Source organism: Anguilla rostrata, chromosome 4 (assembly GCF_018555375.3).
Source record: "Anguilla rostrata isolate EN2019 chromosome 4, ASM1855537v3, whole genome shotgun sequence".
Lineage (NCBI taxonomy): Eukaryota > Metazoa > Chordata > Actinopteri > Anguilliformes > Anguillidae > Anguilla > Anguilla rostrata.
In genome coordinates this window covers 47,820,048-47,847,061 of record NC_057936.1, presented here as the reverse complement: position 1 = coordinate 47,847,061, position 27,014 = coordinate 47,820,048, and the positions used below count along the sequence as shown (strand labels likewise).

General features: G+C 45.2%; 2 protein-coding genes and 1 long non-coding RNA gene across 5 annotated transcripts; 1 reads left to right on the top strand and 2 right to left on the bottom strand.

Annotated features, from left to right (window-relative positions):
* Positions 1-700: 700 nt before the first annotated feature.
* Positions 701-12,206, bottom strand: nsun6 (NOP2/Sun RNA methyltransferase 6). Of its 2 annotated transcripts, none has more exons than XM_064332850.1 (12): positions 12,052-12,206; positions 11,280-11,388; positions 10,707-10,862; positions 9,274-9,359; positions 8,427-8,533; positions 7,772-7,925; positions 7,524-7,605; positions 7,277-7,396; positions 4,788-4,932; positions 4,546-4,703; positions 3,532-3,657; positions 701-1,367 (listed from the first exon to the last, which is right to left on the bottom strand). In XM_064332850.1, the coding sequence occupies exons 1-12, from the start codon at positions 12,054-12,056 to the stop codon at positions 1,146-1,148; spliced, it is 1,470 nt and encodes a 489-aa protein (XP_064188920.1). In that variant the 5' UTR covers positions 12,057-12,206; the 3' UTR covers positions 701-1,145. The 2 variants fall into 2 exon arrangements, with proteins under 2 accessions (XP_064188920.1, XP_064188921.1); XM_064332851.1 differs by lacking the exon at positions 12,052-12,206 and adding an exon at positions 11,849-12,045.
* A 1,997-nt stretch (positions 12,207-14,203) lies between these two features.
* On the bottom strand, positions 14,204-24,393 carry arl8 (ADP-ribosylation factor-like 8). 2 transcript variants are annotated; one of them, XM_064332854.1, is made up of 6 exons: positions 24,330-24,393; positions 19,965-20,025; positions 18,623-18,770; positions 17,284-17,367; positions 16,736-16,887; positions 14,204-16,421 (listed from the first exon to the last, which is right to left on the bottom strand). In XM_064332854.1, exons 3-6 carry the CDS (start codon positions 18,764-18,766, stop codon positions 16,373-16,375), a joined length of 429 nt encoding a protein of 142 aa, XP_064188924.1. In that variant the 5' UTR covers positions 18,767-18,770; positions 19,965-20,025; positions 24,330-24,393; the 3' UTR covers positions 14,204-16,372. The 2 variants fall into 2 exon arrangements, with proteins under 2 accessions (XP_064188924.1, XP_064188922.1); XM_064332852.1 differs by lacking the exon at positions 24,330-24,393 and adding an exon at positions 23,656-24,323.
* LOC135253501 (uncharacterized) lies at positions 24,233-26,733 on the top strand. The gene is made up of 3 exons (XR_010329633.1): positions 24,233-24,433; positions 25,736-25,851; positions 26,065-26,733. It is a non-coding gene; the product is annotated as an uncharacterized LOC135253501 (long non-coding RNA).
* The last annotated feature ends 281 nt before the right edge of the window (positions 26,734-27,014 follow it).

Sequence of the window (27,014 nt, the reverse complement as noted above, 5' to 3'; positions counted from 1 at the left end):
TGCCACTCGGGAGACCGGTGACGTTCACACGCACTCTTCCGTCCCCGGCAGTAAGAACACAAACAAGCAGGCCTCACTTTTTAAACTGTTTAAAGGTTCAGGCAACACATTGGCATGCGAGCGCTAGTGCCCCGCTGCACGGCTTCTAACGTTAGCTGTGCCTCCATGTTCGGTGCATTTTGCTCAGTAGTGTAAAGCGTAGTATAATGCTGTAGAACGTCTATGATACACTCAAAAGTGTTCAATAAGAGATTTGTATTAGTGTATTTTCAGCAGCAGTAGTATTGTTTTTAATGCCTGGAGCCTTGCTTGCTTCCTCCAGGGTTATGATTTTGGGATCGATATTGCTCCTTAACGGAAGGAATTTGTATCTGCTGTTTTTATTTTATAATAATAAGAATCTGATATTTAAAGCCTATATTAAATCAATGTGTTGTATAACATTCAGTTCCTATTGGAAAGATTTTAAAGTACCCTAGTTTAACAGGAGGGTGATAGTTTTGTTTTTTCCCCCTCATAGTACTTTCCTTCTAAGATGGTCAGTGATGAGACAAATCTGGAACGGGAAGATGCGATTCAGTGCTTGATGACAACAGTAATACTCACTCACCGCCTATGCACTTGAAACAGGTACAGAGAGCCAGTTTCAAATCAAAAGTCTGCTTAGAGGGGAAAGAGATGAATGTGTATGATGCAAGCGTTTCGTGTTGAAAGTGTAAAAGTTTTATTTAGAATAAAAACACCGGACGACATAAACAATGTATGTCCAGAGAGTATCGGCAAAACACATACATGTGTAGACAAGCATGTAAGTCATCAATAATTCCAAGGCAGTGAAAAGCTGCTTTTTCCTTGGTAAACAGGCACGGTGCTGTTTTTTCCAAGCGCGGGAGAGCGGGCCAATTCGAGCAGTAAATTGTTAATACCTCTCGTGACCTCTTTCAGCACGCTACTTCCCCATGTGCGTCCAAAGATCCAGCAAGTCTGCCGTCGCCATGGCAGCTGTGTCGTCACTGTTGTTATGGCAACGGCAGAAGAACTGCGTTCGCCCCTCTCTCTCTCTCTCTCGCTCTCTCTCGCTCGTCCCTAAATAAGGCGCGTTGCGCAGGAAGGCCCGTGACTGCGGAGGTGAGCGCCGTAAACAGTCAGGTCTTGGCGAACTTGGCGATGAAGAATCCGATGGTGTCGGTGTTGGCCCGCTGGAGGAGGCGGGCCGGCTCCAGGGGGAGGGCGGCGGGTTCGGGGCCCGGGTCCGGGTCCCCGGGCGCCCCGCTCATCTCCCGCACGGGACTGAACCTCTGGAGGAGCCTCAGCTGGTCATGTGACAGCCCCGCTCCCAGCATTCCCTGTCCTCCGATGTGAGGCTCCTGCACGGAACAGAACAGCTTTACTGAGCTTTACTCCCTTTCATTCATACTTTAGCACAGCCACCCTCTTTTCTCAGCCATCATGATGTCATCTCCCTTTGGAAAGGCCGAGACCCACTTACTTTCATACTTTAGTACAGTGTGTGCTTTTTTGTGTTATTCATCACACAAACTTAACTCACGAAAGTACATCCCTTTAAAAAATGTCACAAAATATACCAATTTTATCTTCCTTGTAAAAAGATACTAAATAGTCCATTATCGTGACAGTTCAGAAAAGCACAAAGTAACTGCCAGTCCCCGTTATGCTCTGTTTTCAGCCCTGGTGTGCAAACGTTGGGCTTAAAACTCACGCGGACAGAGTGGCAGGACCTAATGTTTAATCCCTGCCGTGTTCTGGGACGAGACCCAGAGCGGCCCGGCGCGGGAGGAGGACGCGGCGGGGCGAGGAGAGGAGAGGCGAGGCTGTGTGCGGGGGTCTGTTTTGGGTCCGGGCAGGAGGAACATAAACACTTCTATAAATACAGCAGGAATGCAGGCCCAGGCCGAAGCCTATCTGCGAGTGAATCATCTCCACTGCGGGCACACGTGAACTTCCAGAGCATAAACACCGAATTCTTCTGATGTTCGCCCCTCCCCGCCAGGGCCCCCGCTTTAACCCACGGCGAGCGCCCAGTCTCTCCCCCCCCCAGCGTCTCGTACATCAGGCACCTCACAAAGAGCTTCTCTTCCTGAGGGACCTGCGGCTTTCACTGCCACGCTGAGACGTTAGCTTAGGCAAGGAAACAGCAGTAAGGAAAGACGCGTGGCACTAATAAACTGATCTGACACGTTTAATGTGCTTTTGTGACTGGCTTAATGAAATGTGCCTGGACATGAGTACATGAATATCTGATGCCACTTCCTGCTTTTTTGGGAGTACTGGAAATCAGTGTTTTAGAATCCCAGTCAAAATGTTTATGTTTTTCAGTACACAACCCTGTCTTACTCTCCTCTGACAAAAAAAACCTGCTGGCTGGACAGTGCTAAAACTCAATATCCCAGCATTCACAGGGGAAAGTACAAAGCAAGCATTTTTGAGAAAAAAAAAAGATCTTATATATATTTTTTATTTTTTGAAATATGCATTTTCTGCATTTTTCACAAATGCCTCATCGCTGACACTTGTCAAACGGGTGTCGGGTTTACGAACGCACAATTGCGATTGGCTGTATCGATTCCATTCTTTCAGTGACAAAGCTCAGGAGCTGGAAAACAGGGCCAGCGTGCTGAGCTGTGCGGAAAGGCCACATCCATCACGCGCGCGGCAAACATCCGTCACCCCCCCAGTTACCGCGAAATTACCAAAGACACATCACTGCTGCTCGGTCAGCACGCACCGAGAGCGCAACAGAATTCAGGGGAAAAAAACCCTTTTAACCGTCAGGAGAAGCTCTGGTGATTCTCTGTAGATACCGCATACCCCCAGGCCCTGCTGAGTTCTCATTATTAAAATGTAATACTTTATATTGCCGCTTCGTAAAAATGTTAATAAGGACAGGTCGTATAAAATGATACGAAGGTGATAGAAATGGTCTCATCGGGCCATGTGACGCCTCTCACCGCACTGTAACCCGTGCCACAGTAGACCGACAGGCGCTCTCCTCTGGCAGCGCCGCGGAGGTTCGCAGCCTCGTTTGTATCAATACCACACGCTGTGCCACCGAAGCTTTGTTTAAGGGAAAGTTTCAAATGTGCCTGCACAGTGTCATCTCTACAAAACGCCCTTCAGTCCTGACAAGGCCAGGTATTTTTTGCATTAGAGTACTCAGAACCCAAACTCGGTGTGTGTGCGTGTGTGTGAGTGTGTATATGTATGTATACATGTGTGTGCGTGTGAGTGTGTGTATGTGTGTGTACTCTGTGTGTGCGTGAGTGTGTGTGTGTATGTATGTATACATGTGTGTGCGTGTGAGTGTGTGTATGTGTGTGTACTCTGTGTGTGCATGAGTGTGTGTGTGTGAGTGTGTGTGTGCGTGCATGTGTGTGTGTACTCTGTGTGTGTGAGTGTGTGTATGTATGTATACATGTGTGTGCTTGTGAGTGTATGTGTGTGTGTGTGTGTGTGTGTATGTATGTATACATATGTGTGCGTGTGAGTGTGTGTGTGCGTAAGTCTCCTTACCTGTGGCTGCAGTGTGAGGCAGGGGAATGTGTCCAATGCCCAGGCCACCTGTTCCTCATTCTCTGCCAGAGTCACGGTGCAGGTGCTGTACACCAGCACACCCCCTCTCTTCAGCAACCGCACTGCCTGAGGAACAAACACACTGTTTTACACACACGGGCATAAACACACACACACATACACATACGCACACCTGCATGCACACGCAGACACACCTTCACACACAGACACATGCGCGCAGGTCGTGCGCACACGCAATCAGACACACAGTATACACACGCAGGCATTCGCGCGCAGCTATACATATATACACAAACGCACACACAGTCTAATCTGCACTGCCATAGCTACACACATTTTCCAGCCCGCTCCCAACACGGTCACACACACAACTTTCACAGATGTCGGTACCTATACAGTGACCAGGTGCATCATGGCCCATGGACTCATACAGTATTCTGTGCTCTCTGAAAATCGTGGGAGACATCAAGGCTACAGGACAGGCAAATGCATTAAAGCCAGAGAGAAAAAATAGAATAGAATAAATAGAATCCATCTGAACAAACAGTTCCTCTATTATATAGCTCCTAGTTTTTAAACACCCTTCCAGAAGCTGTGAGGCAGTTCCTTCAGGAGCTCTTTGTGATGTCTGTATGAAATTATGTTCTCAGTGTTGGAGCCAGATCGCTCCACAGTAATCCATCTGCTGGATACATTTAAGCATTTCATCAAGCGAGCCAAGTAGCAAAGACAAGCTTAAAGTACAGTGCTCGTGCTGCCCTCTGCTGGCCAGTGTTTTCAAAGCGCCAATGAAACTAAATGAGGAAAAAAATGGGGATGGAGCAGGGGAAAAATAATCCTCATTGAGGGAAATCATTCAGTTCATGACTCCAGATAGCAGGGGAGATCTCCAGGTGGTGTGTTGTGACCTCTAAGCCACGAGCTCACATTTCCACAGAGCAGCAGGAACATCGTGGTGGGGGAGGGTTCTGGGGGGGGGAGCGCGTGACGCACCGTGTGGAAGAGCTTGCGCTGTAGTGGTTGGTAGGACCGTATCTCCCGCAGGCTCCAGGAGCAGCCCATGTTGGGACGCTGTCCCAAACCGCTGCACGGGGCGTCCAGCAGCACCCTGTCGAAGCTCTCCTCAGGAAAGGGGGGACCATCTGCGACTGCTGCACACGCACGCCCAAACACGTCATTTATTCGTACTGTCTTTCCAAACGCAACTCGCGGGGGACATAGAGAGAGAGACTCACCGTCTGACAACTGGGCATGCTCAGTACGCACAGCCTGGGTGCTGTTGAAACAGTAGGCCTTGATGCAGTCCAGCTGTAAGATCTGAGCGTTCTGGCGGATACGCTCTACCTTGGCACTGATCTTGTCCAGAGCGACTACTTCTCCCTACAGCCAGGGGAGCACAGAGAGAAAGGGCAAGGGTTATACTGAAACAAACATGTCATTTTAGATTACATTTGCCATGAAGATCTCTTTAATTTCTGTATTTACATGCAGAATCCTTTGACAGCTCGTTCATCCAAATTAAAGGAAATCTACAGAACTCCTATAAGCTGTTGTGCTGTACACTGCCATATATGGAATCAAAGAAATGCATACAAGCACCAGCAATGCTAAACAGCTCACAAATTAGCTATAGCTGCTCAGTTGTTGGGCTGGTAATGAAAATAGACCTCAGATCCTGCCACTCCAGCCCCTTGTTATGGAGAAAGAAATTCAGTGTGTGGGTCTAAAAACCATGGCACAACACTGCCACCTACTGTCTACTGAGTAAACACAAATCTTTAGTAACCTGAAGTCTGTTTTTCATTAGACTTATTGGACACAATAACCTGAGATGATCATATAGACTATGCATTCAGCAACTGACTGGGTTTGCTTTCAAACTGAATTTGTACTAGTGCAACTCTTAACAGCGGTGAGCAGTTTGTGATCTCAAAACCATGGCACATTACTGCCACCTAGTGTTCACTACAAAAACTTGATCTAACAACTGCTGAGGCTTCGATTCTTCATCACAGTTAATTAGGAACAATGACCTGAGGTGATCATAGAGGCTATATACTCATGACTGATGTGTTCTGCTTTCAAACTGAATGTCCATTACTACCGGTGCTGCTAGACTTTAAATCCTGTACAGCACTAATCCACTTTTAATAATGACTGCAATTTGATTCCCTTGCAAATTTGGCATCCCTCCAAAGTTTTCCAGTCTTAAGATTAAAGGTGGTTTAAATAGGCCTGGGCAACCTCCATGGTTTCAAGCTTCCAGGAGTTGCCCTAAACAAAACAAATCATGACAGCTGAACGAAATGTAAACGCTTAAAAACTCAACAGCTGGTTACTGTGACTTTCTCACAGACAACAGTGTTCACTAAACATGTTTTTCTAACTTTTTTTCTCTGAATTTGGAATTGTTAGTTGTGCCTATCGAGTAACCGTCAGGTCACCTGCTTCTGCTCAAGAGACAGTGCAGTGGAAGAGCATGACCCGCCCACGGGTGATAGACAGAGTAACGGCACAGTTTGAGCCAATCAGGCTCGTCTCTTAGACAACCAACGACAGCCTTTGGGCACCAGTGCTTCTGGGAAGAGCTGCTGCAATAGTTACTTCTGATTGGACAAAACCATTTTTACTCTGTTTTATTCATTTTAACATTTACTTATTGTTGCTGCTGTCTTGGCCAATGGGATATAATCTCTTGTAAAATGGGATATAATTCTCAAGAGACTTCCTGATTAAATAAAGGTCAAATAAATTTTTTTTTTTAAACTAGGTTGTGAAAACAATGCATATATGAGTTAAGCAAGTAGATCTGATGAGTGAACACATTCTTTCTGGCAGAGTACAGTAACACCTGCATTTATCAGGCACCACACCTGCTGCTGTCTCCTCTCTGTATCAGGTGGTCAACATGGCCCCAACCTGAGAGGCTTCTGTTTGAATGGGTCAGAGACTGGAGTTCCCCCTCACCTGTCTGGGGTCAGAGAGTGGAGTTCCCCCTGACCTGTCTGGGGTCAGAGATCGGAGTTCCCCCTCACCTAGCTGTGCCCCACCTCATACAAGCAGTCAGGCCTGCACATGAGGGGGTAAAATGGGAAAGCCCCCCCCAGTCCAGGATCGCAATGTGCCAGCACCCCACCAATGCCCCAGAATCTATGTGCACACCACACAGTCAGAAGCCTCTCAATAGGTCTGTCTGAAGGAAGGCCTCAGGTCCTTCCTGAAGTGCCACACATTATCCAGCTGTGAAACTGGATGAAGGGACCTTGTGAAGTGATTACTCTCCTCAGTGCTGTTGGTCACACGTCCAGCACCAAAGTAGAGCTAATCAACCCAGCTGATTAAGCTGCACTGTCTGCCGCTATTTTCCTCCAGCAGGACACTCTACAACCTGATTCAGGCCTGGATTCAATCAACTTCCGTCCAGCATTTTGCCTTTTATAAAAAGCAAGTGTTGTTTTTTTTCCTTCATAGATAACTTGGCAAGTTGTTTCCAGTGATTTCTGAACTTAAACTCTGTTTGGGAAGAGAATAACAAACACCTGCATTTAATTGAGGGTCAAAGTCAAGAGCCTAAGTTGACTGAATCCAGGCCTTAATGTCTTGGCTGAAGTAACACAGCCACATCCTGCAGTACTGATAACTTGGGCTGTCTCCAGATTGCTGACGGACCTGCAGAGTGACCCCCCAAAGAGACCCAGATTCCCCGCGCCCTGCCTGCTCTCACCTCGCCCTTCATCAGAGCGCCGATGTGCGTGGTCTTCCCCCCGGGCGCCGCGCACATGTCCAGGACCCTTTCCCCCGGGCGCGGCCCCAGGACGTGGCTCACCACCACCGACGGCAGGTTCTGGGGGCCGAAGACAGCAGAGAGGCGGAGCCAAGCGTGTCAATCACAGCCAAACCAGGCGCGCACCTACCAACTTTAAAAAAAAAACTAGCGAACTCAGCCCAAGGCTGCACGGCAGGCTACCTACCTGCAGGAACACAAGGCTGGGGAGAAGATCGTCAAAGGAGGGGCTGAGATAGACCGGATCCACCATCCGGATGCCAACGCCCCTGTACAGTAAGACAGGGACAATGCTAACTTACACACAGCTACACACAGCAGACAGTGCTGCCTTTCCATTAAATCCCCCATCCGCTCTCTTTCTGCTGCAGCTCAGGCCTTTTTGTGTCATGGCGGTTTGTTTTGGCAAATGACGGAGGCCTCTGTGCCACTCACCTGACGGGTTCATCGGAGCAGAAGATGTCGGCGCGACCCATTTCGGCGACCCCGTTTCCCACAAACACCTTCTTCCCCTGGAAGTCCTTGGCTCCTCGCGTGCACCTCCCCTCAACGTCGGAGAAGACGGACACCCTGTCACCAGCCTTCATGTCTGCAAATCAGGAAGTCACGACCCGGTCACATCCCAGAGCCGGCTGTGCTGAACACCCAGACTGTGACTCACTGCTGGCAGTACATTGGCTGTTTTTAAACTGTTAAAGCTTTTAAAAAGCTTTCAAGCTTTTTTTTTTTTAGAGCCCAGTTGCTTTGGGCATCTGATAAATAATCAAATAACAGTGAGCAACATCAAAGCTTTTGCAATGCATTAACTACACTTTGAAGAACACCTTTGTTGATGCCAGTGTCCCATAGGGAAAAATCACAGGACCCCTCATCTGGTTTTAGAAGGAAATTACATAAATATCATCTTTGTAGACTACCAGAGGAACAAAATTTGAAAATATGACCACAGTCACCCCCCCCCCCCCCCATCCCCCATCCCCCATCCCCCACGAGTGGGACTGCTGGGAGTGGCAATCACATAGGAAATAACAGAGCCCCCCAGACATGAGAGCGGAGGTGGGCTGGCTGAGGAGGAGAGAGTCCCGCGTACGCTTGGGGGCCGACAGGATCCCGGGAGCGAAGACGTGGGCCCCGCGCAGGACTGCGTTCCCACACTGAGCGCCCACGATGACCTCAGGGCTCTCCGGCAGGGCGGGCCTGACAACACAGGACACAATACACTGTAGGGGAATCACTCCCTAAATCAGCGCTGCCACTGAAGCACTGTGATCAAGCAGCGGCAATACCGAGAAGTATTTTCTACAGCGTTTCCCCCCTTTATCTCCCCAATTTGGAATGTCCGATCATATCCATCAGCAGTGCTCATGGCTGCTACCTCCAGTGCCAATTTGGGAGAGCGTAGACAAGCAAGCACTCTCCTCCGAAGCACGTGATGTCAGCCGCCACTTCTTATCACAAAGTAGTCTATAGGTCAGGCTCACACAGACATGAGTTGGAGGAAGTCATTTTATGTGTAGCACATTAGTCAGACTGCAGCCACTGACCAGACCGCAGGGCATGTCCACAACCTAGAACAGTTTTCACGGTTGCTCTTACTTTGGGGAGGATGGTGTGGGCTACATCCAATTAAATTCCACTCCTTGTTTAAGAATTATTTTCTGCATTGTCATCCTTTACAAGTTGCTGGTACGCAAGTCAGAAGAGCACAGCTCTGCTGTGAAGTCAGTCTGAACTATCCTTAGCAAGCAGGCTACACTATGCACCCCATGAACTGTTCAAAAAGAGAAAAGACGACTGACCACTTAGTTTCTGCTGTAGTGCTGCAAAGCTATTCCAGAACAGGGCCGTGGTTAACCCTGGGCATTCTGAGCAAACTTTGGGGCGAGTGGTTATGTTTCTCTGTCCACAGACCTCTTCAGCTAACATTCTACGCATACCTGGGCCCAATGACAGGAAGGAGCAAAACATCTGGAACTTGTGAGTGAGAAAGTATGGGAATGTCCCCACCATTGTAGCAGCTCATCTGTGGGAACAAACACCCAGTGTTAGTGCAACTCTCTCTTGGCCTTCCACAAAACCCTTCTAATAGCTTAACCCAACAACAACATCTGGAACATGTGGGTGACAAAGTATGTGAATGTCCCTATGGTAACAGCCCATCTGCAGTCTCTTTGTCTCTGTCTCTCTCACACTCACTCTCACACACACACACGCGCACACATGCATGAGCACACACACACACACACAGATAAAAATTGCTCTCTGATGTAACAGTGTATATCCGCGCCTATGGCAGCCGACTCCAGACTAAATGGATCTAAATCACAGGTAGAGTATTGACAACTGTACTAGTGCTCTATCAGCTGCCTAGAGTCACCTCAGATTTTGGCAAAGCTGCCTTTTTTCACTATGCAATTTGGGCCTGGAATAATCTACAGCAGGGGTAGGCAATTCCTGGAAGGCCAGTGTGTACGCAGTTTTTGTTTCCACCAATTACTCTGGCTAAATGGGTTAATAGGCTGTATACACCAACACTGGTTTACTTGTAGATTAGATCACAGTAGATTAGATCACAGTAAAACACTTAATTTCATACAGGAACACAAAAACAGTCTTCAGCTGTCATTTGTGCACTCATCAAGAAATGCAGCTAAAATGTCAGATGGTGTAACTGTTAGGGCTAATTAAGTAATTATAAGACCAGAAGCTGGCACTAAAACCAGAAACAGATACGGCCCTCATTTCCCACCTCTGAGCTAGAGGAAAGCATTAAGCTGGAGACATTGGCCTCGGGATTTTAAACATATCATCCAAGAAACTCTTAGGGAAGAACGTAATTGCTTTTAATAGACAAGCTTTCTCGATGTTTATTATTGTTAGTCCTATTGTACTCTTTATGGTTTATTTACTCTGTTATTTTAACTTTACTTTTGTGTTGTCTTGCAGGTTACTTGTAAAAGGGAATAATATTAAGAACTTCGTTAATAAAGGTCCAAATAACACATAAACCAAGTGTGAAAAATCATGATTGAGTTTATGCAAGTAATCTGATGATACACTTTCTTGATAGGTCTTAGTATAACCTGTATATTCATTTTCAGCATACACTTGTGCTGTCTCTCTCTTGTATCAGGTGGTTAAATGCCCAACCTGAGAGGCTTCTGATTGAATGGGTCAAGAGTGAGTCAACCCCACTGTTCTAGGTAGCAGAGTAGTCCCTCACCTGTCTGGGTCAGAGTGAGTTCACCTCACCTGTCAGGTCAGAGATGCGTTCCCCTCTCTGTAGGTCAGAGGTGGAGTTACCCTGACCTGTCTAGGCAGAGGTGAGTTCCCTCCCTGTCTGGGGTCAGAGAGTGGAGTTCCCCCTCACCTGTCTGAGCTCCGCCCGCAGCCGCTCCCTGATGGCGTCCGCAGGTTCCACATGGGTGCTGACCCGCACACAGGTGAAGGAGGGGGGGTGGGACAGGTGGCAGAGCAGCTCATCAAACCGAGACTCAGCCTCCTCATGGCCCACTGCTGCCACCAGCTGGACATGGGGGTACAGTGCAGTTTTTCAGAAGATAAAAGCTTGCTGTGTTGCAGACTGAATTGGCAGCATGAGGCTCGATGTGAGGGGAGAGGTGAGAGTATAGCGCTAATTCACCGTGATTTAGGTTGACAGACCAGGTCTAAGACGGTACTATCAACATCACTGGCGCATTTAAGCACTGCATCCCTAATCTGCCTCTTACACCTACAATGGTTGCACTTCACAACCAGCGGTTCCATACAGGTATGGCGCTTCCTTGGAATCGTGGCATTTGTATATGCTCATTCACCAAAGCTATGGGCTCACAGAGAGGAGTTACAAAATTCCACAGATTGACCACAAAGCAATAACAGTATTCTCAAATCTGCTATACCGTTTGCCAACACAAAGCATAAAAGCACAAAAAATGCTCACCTCTTTGTTTGTAAAGATGTTCCTCAGATGTGCTTGTACTTCTGGCCTTAAAGCAGGTTTGGGGAAAACAAACGACTTCTTGAGCATACTGTCGGTGCCCCAATACAAACTTTGAGGAGAAAAAAGAAAAGCAGATAACTTATGATTTGTTTGTTAAATCACGCAGCGGTGAACCAACAACTAAATTGTAATTTCCAGTGACGCATAGCCAGATACTTTGCAACACGCTAGGTTGACCGTTTTTCAATAAGAGCAAAAGAATACACAAGAGAGATTCACCATAACAAGCTGAAACATTCTTGTGTATATTACATACACACCACCAAAAAGACTGCAGTCCCCTCAGTGTCAAAGTGACATCAGACTGTATGAATGCGGTGTTGTCAATTTGACAGCGCAGTCAACTACTGCAGTTTTGTATTTTCTAGTCTATGTTCTGTATACAGACAGATGCCTTTTAACCAAAACCTGCTAATATCCGCATTCAGTCAACGGTCGGGTTAGATTTAATTTATTAGAACCATATATGTGGGAGTCGATCGCTAAAGCTAGTAAGAATGCATAAGTACCGTTGGTATTTAGTAGTTGCTAACTTAAGCCATCAGCTGCAACACCCCATGCTCGCATGCTTGTGCATTATGTGAATTAGCCAGATAACTACCGAATAACATACTCGCGCCCACGATAATTAAGAATAAATTTCACATTAAAACAAATTGTGACAAGAGTATCTGCAATGTTTACACGTCCACCTCACTTCCACGTTAGCTACCTCATTCAAAGAAGGCACGCTTTGATCACGTTGATCACAAGAGCGTCTGCCTGTTTGACGTCACGGCTGTTGCTGTCGTGATTGGCTACGTGCGTAAATTAGATTGAGAACGTAGCTATTATTCTTGGGAATTGTAGTTTTTTAAATATAAACATGTACTTAGTGTGCGTATGCCACATTCATAAATGTATTATATATTTTACAAATGCTTTTTGTATTACATGCGTAAATGCTTAAGTATTTTGTCATACAGGAAATTCGACCGTCTGCTGTCGGCAGTCACGGTCACGACCATTGAACAACAACCCCGAAACACAAGCAGTAACCAAACAAGTACGGAACCGTCCAGACCCACGGCGCAACTCACTTCCGCAGAAACATTTAACTGGCACCACCTGCGCAAACGTCCCTCAAAGGTCATCCGTGAGTGAGTGAGTGAGTAGCACAAATTGCCATGCATAGCCCATCCTGCGCGCCGTGGGAAAAAGTTAATTTCCTAGTCTCCAATCAAAGCACAATTTTTTGACTGGACAGCTCTAATGACAACAATGTGAGTTATATGAAGAAAAAAACAATTGTGAATGGAATTCTTGTTATCCAATTGAAAATGACATGCCCATGCTTCCACAATTTTACCTGGACACTGCTGATTCCAGCTACTGAAATACCATAGCTGTATGCAATTTGGTCAAACAACGTCCTGCTGTTGCTTTGACGTCATTTGAACATTACCCACAGTCAGCGTCTCAAAATGTTATACCTGGTAATTTCAACAAATTAACACCATGTATGGCTGCCAATAGTGAGATTGAGATAGTGGGTATGCCATGCTTCAAGTTACGGCTTGGTGGGGCATATCTGTATACGTATACAGCACTGGGTTTCCTGCAGAAATAACCATCAAGATGTGCTTTGGTGAGAGGCATCCCATAGAGAACTTCAATCTTTCTGAAAGAGTATGACTTTTTAATATATATCCCACATAAGAATAACCCTAAGAAAACTGCTATGTTTACTTTTACAGGTTTTACCTGGAAATCCATACTGATGTAATTGATCCTTGTCAGAAATTATGCTAGGTATCCTCACTTCTCTTGGTGTCAAAGGGCAGGCCCAAGTGCCACCTATGTACAAACACAGCACACCTCAAAGGCCCCCAGCTCAGCCCACAGAGTAAATAATGGCCATGACCACGTCTGACCTCTGACTATAAAGCCTTCTTTCACCAGCACAGTGGCTGCACAGGAGACAGGGCAGGGCTGGACAAACATGCGCTACAACAAAGTGAAACGACTGGACTTTTCCTTGGACGTGCTGAAGCCAAGGACCAACCTGCTACTGTGGTCCTCTACCTGGCTCAGCAGGTACCTTGCCAAGATCACATCAGTCCATTTGTCACAGGACAGTTGCTGGTTTCCTGCTCAGGACAGTAAGTTCCACTCACAGTGCATGAAATGCAATGTAATTTCAAAATTTCCAAGAAGCAGGTTGATGTAATTCACAGATACCACCATCAAGGGGCCTCCACTCTGTACATCACCTGTGTTCATAATAACTGCGGCCATTTCGATCTGTGCTTTACCTAAACACTCTCATGGCAAGAAAAAGTGCAGTCATAGCTTCTTTACAGACACTTGCATGTTCGGAGTAGCTTATCAGTCAAGACCTTCTGCAGTGACAGAATAATTGATCCATATTTGGAAAGACGTCATATTTTGAGAGGAAAAATAATTTATAACTTGAGCACAATGGCTTATTTAGCTAAAAGTAGGGGACTTAATTACTTAAATCAGTTGGGGGGTTTTACTTAATAGGTCAGGGGAAAGGAATAAAATCATGCTTAGTTGTGTGAATTTGGCTTGATTTTTTTCTGTCCTCCATTTTATTTTATCTATTTAGTGCCAAATATTCCACAGTATAATCCAAAAATGTCCCTTATCTAAACAAATCAGATTTTAGTGTTTTATAAATATATTTTTTTTCACCATAAAACACATTTTATGAGGTATCAAGCACACTGCAGCAATTTCATTCATAAGACCTTTTAGTATTCTGGTATGTATGCATTAAGGGTGTCTGGGGGGGGGGGCACCCAAAAAATCAATACTGGCATTAGAAATTAATTACAAAAAAACAAAAAAAGAACAACAGGTTGACATTTCAAAGATTTTAATAAAAAAGAAATGCTAATCCCATATATAATCATAAACATCATCATCCAGCTTTAAAAGTGTCCGACTTTATCAAAAGTTCATAGTGTTGTAAACCGATTGTTATAAAGCCCTAAAATATTAAGTGAACACCATGGATTCTGTTCTTAAATGGAGCACACAGTAGAGGTATTCCAACAAATGCTGTGTATGGAAATTCATCTTATGATGACAACTGACAACCGGAACTGAGAAGTGTGGGCTGGTTTCCTTCGTGCTTGAGGTCTATCCTCAGGACATCATTAATATTGAAGGGCTCTGTGAGACATAGATCTATCCTCTGAACGCATACTGATACTCCCATCCTCATGAACAAGAGGTGTACCATGATAACTGCCTAGGGAACACGCAGGCAGATAGGCCAGGAAAAACAAAATCAATGATATAAAATACTGACATGGATCAAGAAAATAAAAAGTGACATGGATCCAAAGTCTGTATTGTTCAAAGAAACTAATTCATAACACATAATTCTGAATCATTCTAAAATTTGACACAAACGCTTCACATGATGGTGGCTGGTTCCACAGACTTCAGATGTTTCCAGAACATTCTGCGGCAAAGTGAGCGATACAAACTGTCAGAACCTTGAATGTTCACCACTTCAGAGTTAAATAACCAAAGTCAGAAAAGCACCATATCCCTGTCAGTTATCTTTGTACATGGTACAGTACTCATAAGCTTTCAAAGCTGCAAATAATTGACTATAAAGATCTGAACATAACTATTTAAAAAAATTAACTGGAAAAATATTCAGCTTTCATGTTTTACACTGTGCACAACACTGTAGCTGTAAAGAGTTGAAAGGGCAAATGATGTAATGCTTGCTGCCCTTTAAAATGCACATAATACTACACAAATCAGGCCATTATGGGTTTCCTAGCCTCTGGAGCACTTAACATAATGGACAATATATTGGGAACATAATCATAATAGGTCTGCATATATGTTGTGGCAATACTGTCAGGTTTAAATAAACACCCAAGAGAGGCAGTAAGCACTTGTCTGAGCATTCTTGACGATTTGCACAGTTCACTACAGGCTGAAATGTTAGGGAAAAGCTGGCCCTCACAAAAGCACTGATGCTGTTAAAAGCACACAGCTGAAGAGGAGGGAAAAAGTGAACTGCTGAGAAGCTGCCCTCATTAACTGTGGGGTAAACAATCGGCATCACAATTCGGCCAATAGAGACCCTCTGTCCATCTGTGCTAAACATCAAGAGTGCTCAAAGGGTGCATATTCCACACGTTCAACCATGAGCGCGGTCTCACCGCCGCATGTCGCCATGCTTACGGCCAGCTGTTATTCCCTACACGTTTCAAAATGCTATGGAGCACACGCGCATGCACACAAACACAGCATAGCTGACCACAAACCCCTCCCTCACTGAAGAACATACTGGTGTGCTGACATTGCGCTTGGCTGATAGGACTCAGAGGACTGAGGGGTTAGTGACCCCTCACTGGGACATAAATGGCCTTTGTGTGTGTTTTACTAGCTTATGAGATGGCGTCCTTAAATACCTGCAACGGATAAGTTGTAATATTAAATAAAGTAAAATAAATAAAACAAATCAAAATAATACCTGCTTTGTTCCAATGTCATGTACACAGGCCTAAACCAAATTAATCTAAACTGACCTGTCATAGTAACACCCCCTCAAAAGCAAGTATTTTCCATTATAACACTTTCTGTAACATCTCCGGAAAACCAAATTAGAACCGTAAAATCAGCACATGGGATCGCATCGTTTGATTTGGTGCGGGCCCCTGTGCTGACATGTGTGTCCATGTGCAAGTGGTTCCATGGCAACGCGATGGCCGCGGCGCTCTGCAGAACGCGCGCGCTGAACACTGCCGCAGACTCCTCCGCAGCAGCTGACGATGATATGTAAGATAACAGGCCCTGAGCACCGGAGCAGTGTTCAGACAGGGAAGCCCGTTTCAGACTCCGCCCAGTCCCGGAGAGGGTGTGACCGATGAGAGTGCCAGAGGAGCCGTGGAGGATGTGTGGGAGTGTGTGAGAAGTACTGGTGCGGTGCGGTTGGCACAGCCTGTGAGGTGACTGCGGGCACCACTGCCACAGCTGAGAAACGGCCTGGGGGGGAGGGGTTATCTCAGTCCGGCGCGTGATGTCATCCACTCCAAGCCTTGGCACAGTCTGACAGACACAAGACAGAGACCGATCAAACCCCTCCTGTATCTGACATGGCACACCAAAAACAGCACTGGTCTTCTGCAGTTTATTTCTCACAGACAGACAGAATCATTTAGTTACTGACTAGGAAGCCACATTGCTAGTGGATTTTCTGACCCCACCAGCAGAGGACTGTTCTGAGCAGACGCTTGATTGCATTTTGATTAAGTGTGCTTTCGTCAGGGGCAGACAAAATCTCAAGGCCCGTGAGGGAGTCTAAAGAGTGCCCCGCCCCGCTCCCCGCCCCGTCCCGTCCCGTCCCGTGGGAGCGCACTCACCCCTCTCCTGTCAGGGCGCAGCAGGACTGGATATGCCAGGGGTGATCCTTTATGGAGCTCAGGGTGAGGTATTTGGAGATTTCAGCAGCGGACATGCAGTCTTTCATATCCTGCTTGTTCGCAAATATCAACACAGCTGCCTTCCGCAGATCCTGGGAGACGAGAAAGCAGGACGTCAGAGTCCCACAGCAGGGGCCGGGGCGCAGACCAGCGCAGCGTATACCGCCACGATCCTCATTACATTACAGGCATTTGGCAGACGCTCTTATCCAGAGCGACGTACAACAAAGTGTACAACCGTAACCAGGGACAAGTGTTCTGAAAACCCTAGAGGGATATCAATAAATGAACCACACTGCCCGACTTCCACAGGCGAAAACACTCCGGAACGAATGCAGAGCCTGAACCGGTCGGTCCTGAACCTGTGGCGTGTGAGAGACCGTCTGGGTTTTAAACCGAGGGCAGTGAGAGGCGGGTCCTGTGGCTCAGAGACCGGCGGGGAAGGCCTCTCGCACTGCTGCCAGATGAGGGAACGCGAGCGCACTCACCTCGTGGGCCAGCATCCTGTACAGCTCCTCCTTGGAGATGACCAGTCTCTCCCTGTCCGTGCTGTCCACCACCAAAATGATGAACTGGGGAGAGGAGACGGCGCGTTAGGCGAAGTGAGCGCGGGGAGCGGGTGCAGGGCGGGTGTCCAGAAGTGGAAGGCGAGGGGGGCGGGATGCGGTCGGAAGCAGGCAGCCTGGGCTTTGGAACAGAGCTCTATTGAGTGCAGCTCCTCCTCTCCCCTCTCCCCCTCGCCTCTCCCCCCTCTCTCGCCTCTCCCTCCTCTCCCCTCTCTTTCTCTCTCTCTCCCCCTCTGCTCCCCTCTCCTCTCCTCACCCCGCCGCGTACCACCCAAGGTCCCGCTGACCCCGCTTTTCTTCCCGCTCCCTTTTGTCTGCCCCTGACCTTTGACCCCTGGCGCTCTGACGCGGCCGCCAGCTGCTGCTCCGCTCTGGGCAAACTGCTGCCCAGCAAAACTTTTGTTCTGCCGTCTGACAGCCTCTATTAGGGATTCCACCAACCATAGAATTACAGCCAACCGCCGCTAACTTGCGGCAGTAACTGTCCCTCCCCCCAACCCCCCCCCCCCACCCAAAAGCTCTGCCACATGCTGGGGGAGGACAGCCTGCCACTGAAGGGACATTTATTGTACGTGTAGCCTTCCTCTTCACTGGGTTGTTTAAAAGAGAAAGGAAGAAAAGGCTGCAGCCGCTTTTGAGAAAATGGCAGAAGGAAAGTCTTCTATACGAGGTCACGCTGCGCAGTCCTACAGGACTGCAATAAAACCATTAGCGCTGAGGCCCACATTAAATCTAACCACAGCGTGGTTTGTTTAAGCAGCTCTGTGTCACTCTTCCCACAGATAATTAAACACGGAGTTCAACTTTTGCTGACATGAATTGGAAATAAACAAGCCTATTTACATCTGTCATTCTAGGGTAAGGAAATCTACGTTTTAACTGAAAACAGAGCAGAATGTTATTGCCAATCAAAATTTGTTCTAATTTCCAACCCCCATAATACACTTGGCCAGAGGAAAATATATCCTCTTTTAACATTTGCAATAAATACATTACATATCCAAAGACTAAATAAACTTTAACAAACACTGTTCTTCCAAAATCTTTCTCCCGATGGTTTATTTACCTCTATATTTATAAGGAACTGCCAACCAGAAGCAATTACATTTCATAACGCTCCTGAAGAGAAAAGCCTTTTAAATATTGAAGACTGAACCATATCTTTAAGTTCACAGTGACATAAACGTGGCGATTATGAGGTATTCCCGCTGTGGCAGTAAAGCTGGGTGCGTGGCGGTTCCTGAGAGCTGGTTGGCGGTACCTCTGTGTTGGAGTAATACGTGTTCCAGGAGGACCGGAGAGACTCCTGGCCCCCGATGTCCCACATGAGGAAGTGCGTGTTCTTCACCACAATCTCCTCCACGTTGCTTCCTATCGTAGGCGACGTGTGGACAACCTCGTTCATCAAACTGTCAAACAAACAGACGGGGGGATTCAAAACATTTGCAAAACAACCTGGCGCAACTTCTTGCCTCAATCTGCAGTCAGCGCTGGGTGCTGAAAATGGCGTCTGGGAGCTGTGCGGGTCACAACCCCAAATCCTTCATTTTCTCATGATGGAAAAGAAAACTGAACGGCACTGGCCATTGTATTCTTTGGCGCATTAAATTTTATGTGAAATCTTTTTTTCCCCATTATCGTGGAATTATTTTCACATGGGCTGGCTTGGCAAAGGAAATAGTTCCACAGCCCCTGGAGAGGAGTATCTGTATTATTATGTGTCTGCTGACATTTCCAGAATGCGAAGCACATTTTCTCACACTGTGGTAGATGCAGATCGCCAGTCAATTTCTCTAAATAAATGAATAATCTTTTGAATGCCATGTCAAAGCAAAAAACAAAGGTCAAAGTGCATCCTGAGCGGGTTGCCCAGTCTTATTCAAGATTCAACAAGCCTGATTCAACAAATCAATCAAATAAGACTGATTAGAAGACTCTTGTCGGATGAGGCCGTTCACCACTGATCTTCACTACACCACTTACCCCACAGGCATCTTGCCTACTGCACACTACAGATAATCTCTCGCATGTCTGGCAAGCTAAATTGTTTTATACCATTTTTCACAATACTGCCACACTGCAGGGGAGACTGACACTGCCAAAACCAACGTTCTGAAAATAACCTTTCCTTTCTGACCCCTTCATTTTGTCTGAACACACAGCGCTGTGCGGTGTAGGGCTCTGCCACAGGCAAACAGAAACAGACAGCCCAGACTGAAAAACCCTCACGTAATTTACACTCCCACCTAAAACGCAGCGCGTCCCCACAACATCTGCTGCGCTGTGGAAAAGTTCCCACAATGAAATGTGGAGAAAAAGCTGTGTCGTGGTGGCATGGCCATATGGCGATCAGCAGATGCAACCAAATCAATGGAATACAATTATTAAGCCACAGAGGCCTTTTACTGACAACAGTAGTTTAGTTAGCTAATATTCCCTTCGGCTAAGGACAGCAGTACTTCAATGTGAAAATTAACTGGTTGAAATTGTATCATTGTAAAACCATTTACCCCACAGAAAATTATGTTTTAAATAGTCACAAAATTAATGTAGACAAATTGCAATGGGACACCCAAGAAAAAAAATAAGTTTTGCATACTCACAACTGATAAAGTATTGTGGTCTTTCCAGCATTGTCCAGTCCAACAATGATCACCTTGTGCTCTGTAATACATGAAAGAGAAACTCCAGCTAAAGGTGTAACACAGTGCTTAGCCTTGATTGAGTGAAACTAGAAAAACACTCCCCCCAGTCTTCCTCTCTGTACACTGCTACATTCCTCAGCTACTGGGGACATTTGGGGCAAATATCAAACAATGGTTATGTCCACATTCCAACAGTGATGCAAGTCATTTTTCCCCACATTATTACCATTTTACAAAAGTGAACTGAAGTCCAATTTACATTTTAGGAATTATAACCCCACAAAGAATTACTTGTGAAAAATGGATGTGTTGGAACAAAATGCCTCATCAAGTCCAGCACAGGAGTGTTGTGCTGAAAAACACTTACTCATTATGCATTCCAGAAAATCCCACTTGTTAGCTAGATTTCGACTGCATATCTGAGTCGAAACCTTTCCTTCAGATAGCATTCTTTCCACAGATGTGGAAAAAGAAACACCATGACATATCATCACAAACTGCAGTCAATGATGGATCAACCCAAATAACAAAGATCATAAACATCTGAAAAGTCAAACCAATGAAAACAGTGGACTGCAAATGAAGCTCCGCCTTCTGTGTCTGCATCAGAGATGACATCATTCTGGTTGCTTCCTTCCATTCATGATTTGCTGGCTTCCTTCTGCCAGAAGGCTAATCAGCACCAGCGTTTCTAATCAAAATATCCTGTTTTCAGCGAATGCTATCTGGCTGTCAAATCCACTTTCACCAATAAGTCTTAAGTTTTGATAAAACTCTTATCTGGCACATCAGACACATCCCAACATTTTGTGGGGCCATTTTCAAGCATGTTATCAGAACCCCTCCCATGTTATTCACAAATACATATGCGCTCCAACAATTAACAGAAAACTGGAAACTGTGGCTATAGTGAGCAGTTGGCCACACATAAAAAATGTGTGTGTGTGTGTGTGACAAGAGGAAAATACCAAACCTTCCTTCAGTCACATGTGGCTGAATTGTAGTACAAAATGAAGGGTATGGGCTTTTCAAAAACTTGTTTACAGTTTCCTTTCATTGACACCATTACCAAATTAAAACACTGTTTCAAATACTAAATTCCAAGAAAAGAGCTAGAAACAGCACTCAGAATGCGCCCAACAAGAAGGTGTCCTACCTCTAACGTGCAGACTGAGAGGAGAAGATGGAAAAATTTAACATCACATAGGAACAAATCCTGGGGCCAACAGTAACAGAGATGCCTCCAGGACACCATTAACTCAACTGTACTGTAGCAGTGTTCACAGCTGGAGGTAGGGAGTGGTTTGACCCTGTAACCCACGGCATTAGGAGAGAGCTATGGATTAGCAGTCCACTACACTAGTAAAGCAAGCAGCAGGTACCTTCTTTCCCCACCTCTTACCTACAGAGGAATTAGGTCAATCAGCTATCCCAGAATTCCAGGGGAACCCAGTACATTAGAGATCACAAGGCACATGTGAAGCACGCAGGAAATGACTGATGTGATCTCCATAGGCACACTGTGCATAGTTCAAACAAGTTACGGCTTGCCCAGATTAAACCTCTTCTAGAAAAGCTAAGTAATCACCAATGCAGACAGGCATGATATGTCTACAATGTGCTACATACATGATTTGAAGGACACAATTAATAAATAAATAATTTTTCTGGCTGTTTCTTTATCCCTCTTAAGAGTGAGGGAAAGAAATGTTAATCTGCGTCCAAAATAAACACAGTTTATAGCTACCCAAGACACTTTCTTCTCTTAGATGACAACTTTTCTGGCTATAGGCGACATACTATTATGCGCTGTTGTAATTTTTTTCATCTTTAAAATAGAAGTTGCTGTCACCACAGTCACTGACATAAAAGGTCAGCAAGTTTATGGCTTCCAAAACTCCATATTCAATGAAATCTTAAAGATTTTTTTGTGCAACTATTTATTGTTTTAGAAGAGAGGGCATTTATGAATCTCATAAACAGTATGCAATGTTGCAAAATATAACCACAATTCTCAATGCTAAACTATTTCACATCAAGAAGAATTGAATTGATCTGTGTTCAGAATGCAGGAGCTTGTAGAAGTAAAATTTGTAGAAAAATAATATTTATCTGAATGGGTACTGAGCTTACCCCCAAATGTGTAAGCCCTCAGTATATCACCCCCTCCATTCTTTCTATCACTTTCACTCACGTGAACTTCCTTGTTCATTAAATGGGTGTATAAGAGAGAAGGGGGTTTAATTCAATTGCAGCATCTAAGTAACAATGCAGCTTGCTGTTGCTCAGCTGGTGGCGTGACAGTCCCTGGGGGGCCGTGATGCTCTTTCTGAACTGTGTACTGTAATGAGGAAACAATGAGGAAGGAAAGGTCCTTCTCACACTCCTTTGTTACCAATTAGACCCAACCTTTGGGCCGTCTGCCATATCCTTTGAGGGAAGCGGCCCCCGTCTGCCCTGCAAACTGAACAAAAGCACCAGAGAATGGGGGTCTTTTCCAGCCTGCTATGAGAGGCCACCACCAATTCAGTTGAAAAAGGCACACTGTTGGTCTATTTTGCTCCATCTATTGTGCCCCTCAATGTTCGTCACTGACAAATATCATAGGTCAGTAAGCAGTGCAAACCATATAGGGTTTTTTATGCAAATCTAAAAATGAGTAACTATGCGTTAAAAGCGTGGCGGGTCTGGTTTTGAGATGGCATATGATAACTATTGGCGCGGCACACATGTCAGACAGTTCGTGGAACTACACACTGGTCACGCTGTCAAGATGTGCAGCTGCATCACGCTCCATTTGAGAGCTCGAGGAAGTTCTTTTAGACGCGATTCGTTTTGTTTGATGTCAGCTAGAGCAGGAGAGCTAAACGTGAAAAACAAATCCACTAGATGAGCTCTACTGTTAGTCAGCTAAGCAAAAATCTACCTGAGAATGGAACAGAAAGGGCATAAAGCCAATTTCAGAGGCTGGAATTTTAACATTGGATGGCTCGGCTGCATTGACATCACCTGAAATAACAAACCTGGCTGCCGACGTTAGATACGTTATTTAATTTAGTCTAGCTAGCTAAGGTTACATATTGTTCACAGTGAGATGATCAACAAGTTGGAAACGCTAACTATCTAGCATTACTGCCGTATGTTCTGAAACTAAATTCAAGTGTTAACGTTAACATGTTCATACATTGCAGAATGCTTCACTGTGGTTTCGACAATTTAGTGATCTTGCTAGCTATCTAGTTACATCAGCTACATAACCTTCTGCAACTGTTAGCTACCTTAAACACCAGTGGCCTAACCATTACCTGCTTTAGTTGTTATTGACTGTGCTTTGCCAGTGAGTATTTTGCGTTAGTTAACGTTGCCTAGCTATCGAGCAATTGAGGAGTTCCACGCAAGTTAGCCAACACTAGTCACGCATAATAAGAAGTCACGTTTTGTTTTGGCTTACGTTTGCTGTCTGTATAGTTTTCGAAAAAGATTACCGCCGTTGCGTACACCAAGCAACCATTAACACATAGCTAACATGTCATGTATAACTTGCAATCTATAGAACTGCATGTTGGCTAGCTGACATTATCCCGATATTGAGGTCGTATTCGTCTCAAAGCCAATACACAGACAAAACAAGTATTGAAAGCTAACTCACCTTGGTTACAAAAGAACCCCCAGAGTTTGGCGAATATCAGACCCATGTTTAGACTCAGTTCAATTAGCCAGCTAGCTTGCTACTCTTTGTAGCCGACTACTTCGCTTGCAAGATTAGCATGCAACCACACTAGCTAGCTACACACTGTGTTTTTGTCTCTCAAGGCTAAGCGCCAAATAGCAAACCAGCTAGCTAGCTAGCATTTCACCAACACAGAATCCTCTTTGCGGAACGTTTACTAACTACACTCTTCTGAAGTCGCATCCAGCAAACTGGCTTCACCCATACGAAGCGCGAGTGTATACGCATTTATGACTTCGTTTATTCTTCTAGCTCGCTGTCAGTTCTTTGTCTCGTGGAACCTGTGTCTCCGCATCTCTCCCGAGAAGTCTTGTGGAGAGGGTCTTTTCTTCACTCCCAAAATTCCGCTACATTGCGCATTCCTCCTCGCGTTTGGAGCGTGCGTAGGAATATCGACCTGTGCGGTGCAAGATGACGTGTACACAGACGTTCAAAAATAAAAATAAATAAATAAAACCAAAGGATAGGTCCCTAAACCCATCCACGGTTACTCATCCGACAGTACCGGTGTCAATCTGTCTACCCTAATGTGAGCAGAGCACAGAAATGCAGCTCAGACGCTCACCATCCCCCAACAGTTTCATGTTACACACCAGTGACGTCGCGCCCCTGCTCCTTTTTTGCAGACCAGCATGCAATAGCTTCGTTGTTTATCGACTACTAATTAATAGCTCCGTGGCCGTCTTAGGTAACTAAGGTAAACTAACAATCGTTATTGCGGTAGTTTTTACTATTTAATTACTCGTTTACCACGGATGTTGCATTTTTATACTAATGACTTTTCGCACTTATTTTATAGGATACGTATTATAATTGGGATTCCTACGTGATTAACATTGAAATTCCTGAAAAGTAATGTGTTAATAATACTAGAAAAAGTCCATCATTAAAATTGTAATGTTAGTTATTTACCTAGAAAAATATATGACCAACATGTACAGTTAAAGTTAAGGACAAATTTTGATGGCATAGGAGGTGACGATTCACCTTTTATGTGACACTAGTCCCTATAAATATGGTCACTGATCTTACAGGACCGGTTTGCGTAGACCTACTCGGATGAGCAAACAATGGCACTATTAATTCAACGTCCTTTCTTGAGACGTTATGCTCCCATGGATTTGGACCTGTTTAACCACCAAGTGAAAGATCCAGTACCCCTGGCATAGCATCCAGGCTTAATTCAGTGTGGTTACACTGGCTACTTATTAACATCAGCAAAGATTTTGCATAAGACCTCACTCCCATGTTCCCATTTCTGGAACGCTTATGTCGTCATTGTGTTTTTGCGCTCCTTGAATGGAATTCTTTATCACCAGAAACACAGCTTAACTCTGGCCTGCTTATTGCAGCACTGTGGGCCACTTTTTGGGGGAAGGGGGTATTGATCTGCCTATGCAAAATGGATGATAAACCAGTGAGCTTTACCCCTCCCTCCACTCTCTGTATTTACTGGGATGATGGCAGGCTGGCTTTCCACCATATCCTGCCAAATAATGAATGGGGTGGTAACTGAAGAATCACAAATACAATATTCCTGAGTTAGTGTTCCCTGTTGTCCAATGCAAAATAAACTGACTTTGAATTTGTCCAAGCAAAGCATTTGAGCCACCCTTTAAAAAATGGAAGGAAGAAAACTCAAAGAATGTTTTCTTCTTCAAAAATTGTAGAATAGTTTAACTCAGCTTGGACTAGCAAGTGATCATTGTGTAATTATGTGGTCTCTTTTTCTATGCGTGATGTTCTCAATTGTAAAAATTAAATTAGTTAAAGTATCTGGAGATAGTATGATTCAGCTTTACGGTCACAAGCCAGTTCGGAGACTTGTAGAACAGACTGTGGACCTAGTATGTCATCATTAATGGCATCAGAATGTCATCATTATTAGTGTATGGAGTAGCCTTAAAATAGAACACATTTGCTTGAAAAGTACTTAAGAGTAGTTTTTGAGCATTATTAGAGTGGGTGCAAGATGTCTTCACCGTTTCTGTTTTCTCAGTTCTGGAACTGTGTCAAGGGTATGTCTCCAAGGGCAATTCTATAGCAAATCCTACCTGTAAGTCTGCAAGCAGGATGAAGAAGGGGTGTTGCTATAGAGCTTTTACTGATCGAGAGGTGAGTGAAGAAAGAGTTAACCAGCTGATAGGGGTGGGAGAAGGCAGTGGCTGGGTCTAAGTGAAATTCTGTGGAAAGGGTGAGTTTTTGTGAAACAAGGGCTGTGGTCATGAGAGCTGAAGCTGGTATGCCAGAACCCCTGCAAAGCTTACTTGATATTGTGAGCCAGTCAACTGGAGGGTGCCCACTTAAATCCTTGCTGCATTCCCACAGTCCAACCCGAATGGTTTGCCATGCTGGTGGGTCAGGAAGTTCATTCAGGCAGCCGTTTTGAAATCATGGCTCAAGGAGGACGTGCAGCATGAAGAGGAAACATCTGGAAAGTGCATGTAAAGAAGAATGAGTGATGTCAGAGCCAGCTAGAAGTTTAGTTGATGTGGCCTTGGAGGATCGTGGCAAAACATTCATTGCTCAATATTAAATATTCATTGTTTTATTTCAAATCCAATGTGCTGGACCACAGAGCTAAAACAAAAAAACTTGTGTCACTGTCCCAGTACCTTTGCATTTAACTATACACAGTATATATTCTACCAGCATCCCCTCTCTGTTCTACCAGCATCTTGTTTTTCTTCCTGTCTTGCTGTTTTCCTTTGCATATCCAGCTGTCTTCCACCCCTCTGCAGACTTGCAGCTCCAGTCATGTTTGTGTATTTTCCTCTGACCTGTGTTCCCATTCTCCAGCTGCTGGAGAGATTTGAGCAGCCACTTCATGCTGGCACTGCAGCAACTGGTGGAGCAGCCACAGGCTAGCCTGGATCAGAGCCTGGCTAGGGCAGGGCTTGGCCTGGCCCATGTCCTCCTAAGACCCAGCAATTCATTTTTGTTTCTCTGTTGGGGTCCTGAGGCTCTGATCTATGCTGAAACATACACTACCAGGGACTCAATCAAAATAAAATACATTACATTTTTGAAAATATATTCACTGTGATGTTTTTGTCATCCATGATACATGATACTTGTTAATATCCCTCTGTGTCCAGCAGAGGGATATTAAGTGCAAAAAATTGCTGGCCCAGATTGGCAGCTTGGATGTCAAACTTTCAGCTATGGGACACACCCTCTACAAAGAATTTTTAAGAAAATGCATCTCTAGATCTGACCTCATTAGACAAAGGACAGTTAGCAAAGTGATAATCACAGTGGTGTCACATTCACTGTAG

Coding starts and splice junctions, on each gene's coding strand:
- nsun6 (XM_064332850.1), bottom strand. Junction 9,360..10,706: donor TGCGGGCGGAGCTCAGACAG/GTGAGGGGGAAC, acceptor TTGTTCCCACAG/ATGAGCTGCTACAATGGTGG. Junction 4,933..7,276: donor GCGCTCTGATGAAGGGCGAG/GTGAGAGCAGGC, acceptor CCCTGGCTGTAG/GGAGAAGTAGTCGCTCTGGA.
- arl8 (XM_064332852.1), bottom strand. CDS start 23,701: ATGGGTCTGATATTCGCCAAACTCTGGGGGTTCTTTTGTAACCAAG. Junction 18,771..19,964: donor ACCACAATACTTTATCAGTT/GTGAGTATGCAA, acceptor TTTGTTTGACAG/TTTGATGAACGAGGTTGTCC. Junction 17,368..18,622: donor CGTATTACTCCAACACAGAG/GTACCGCCAACC, acceptor TCCTCTCCCCAG/TTCATCATTTTGGTGGTGGA.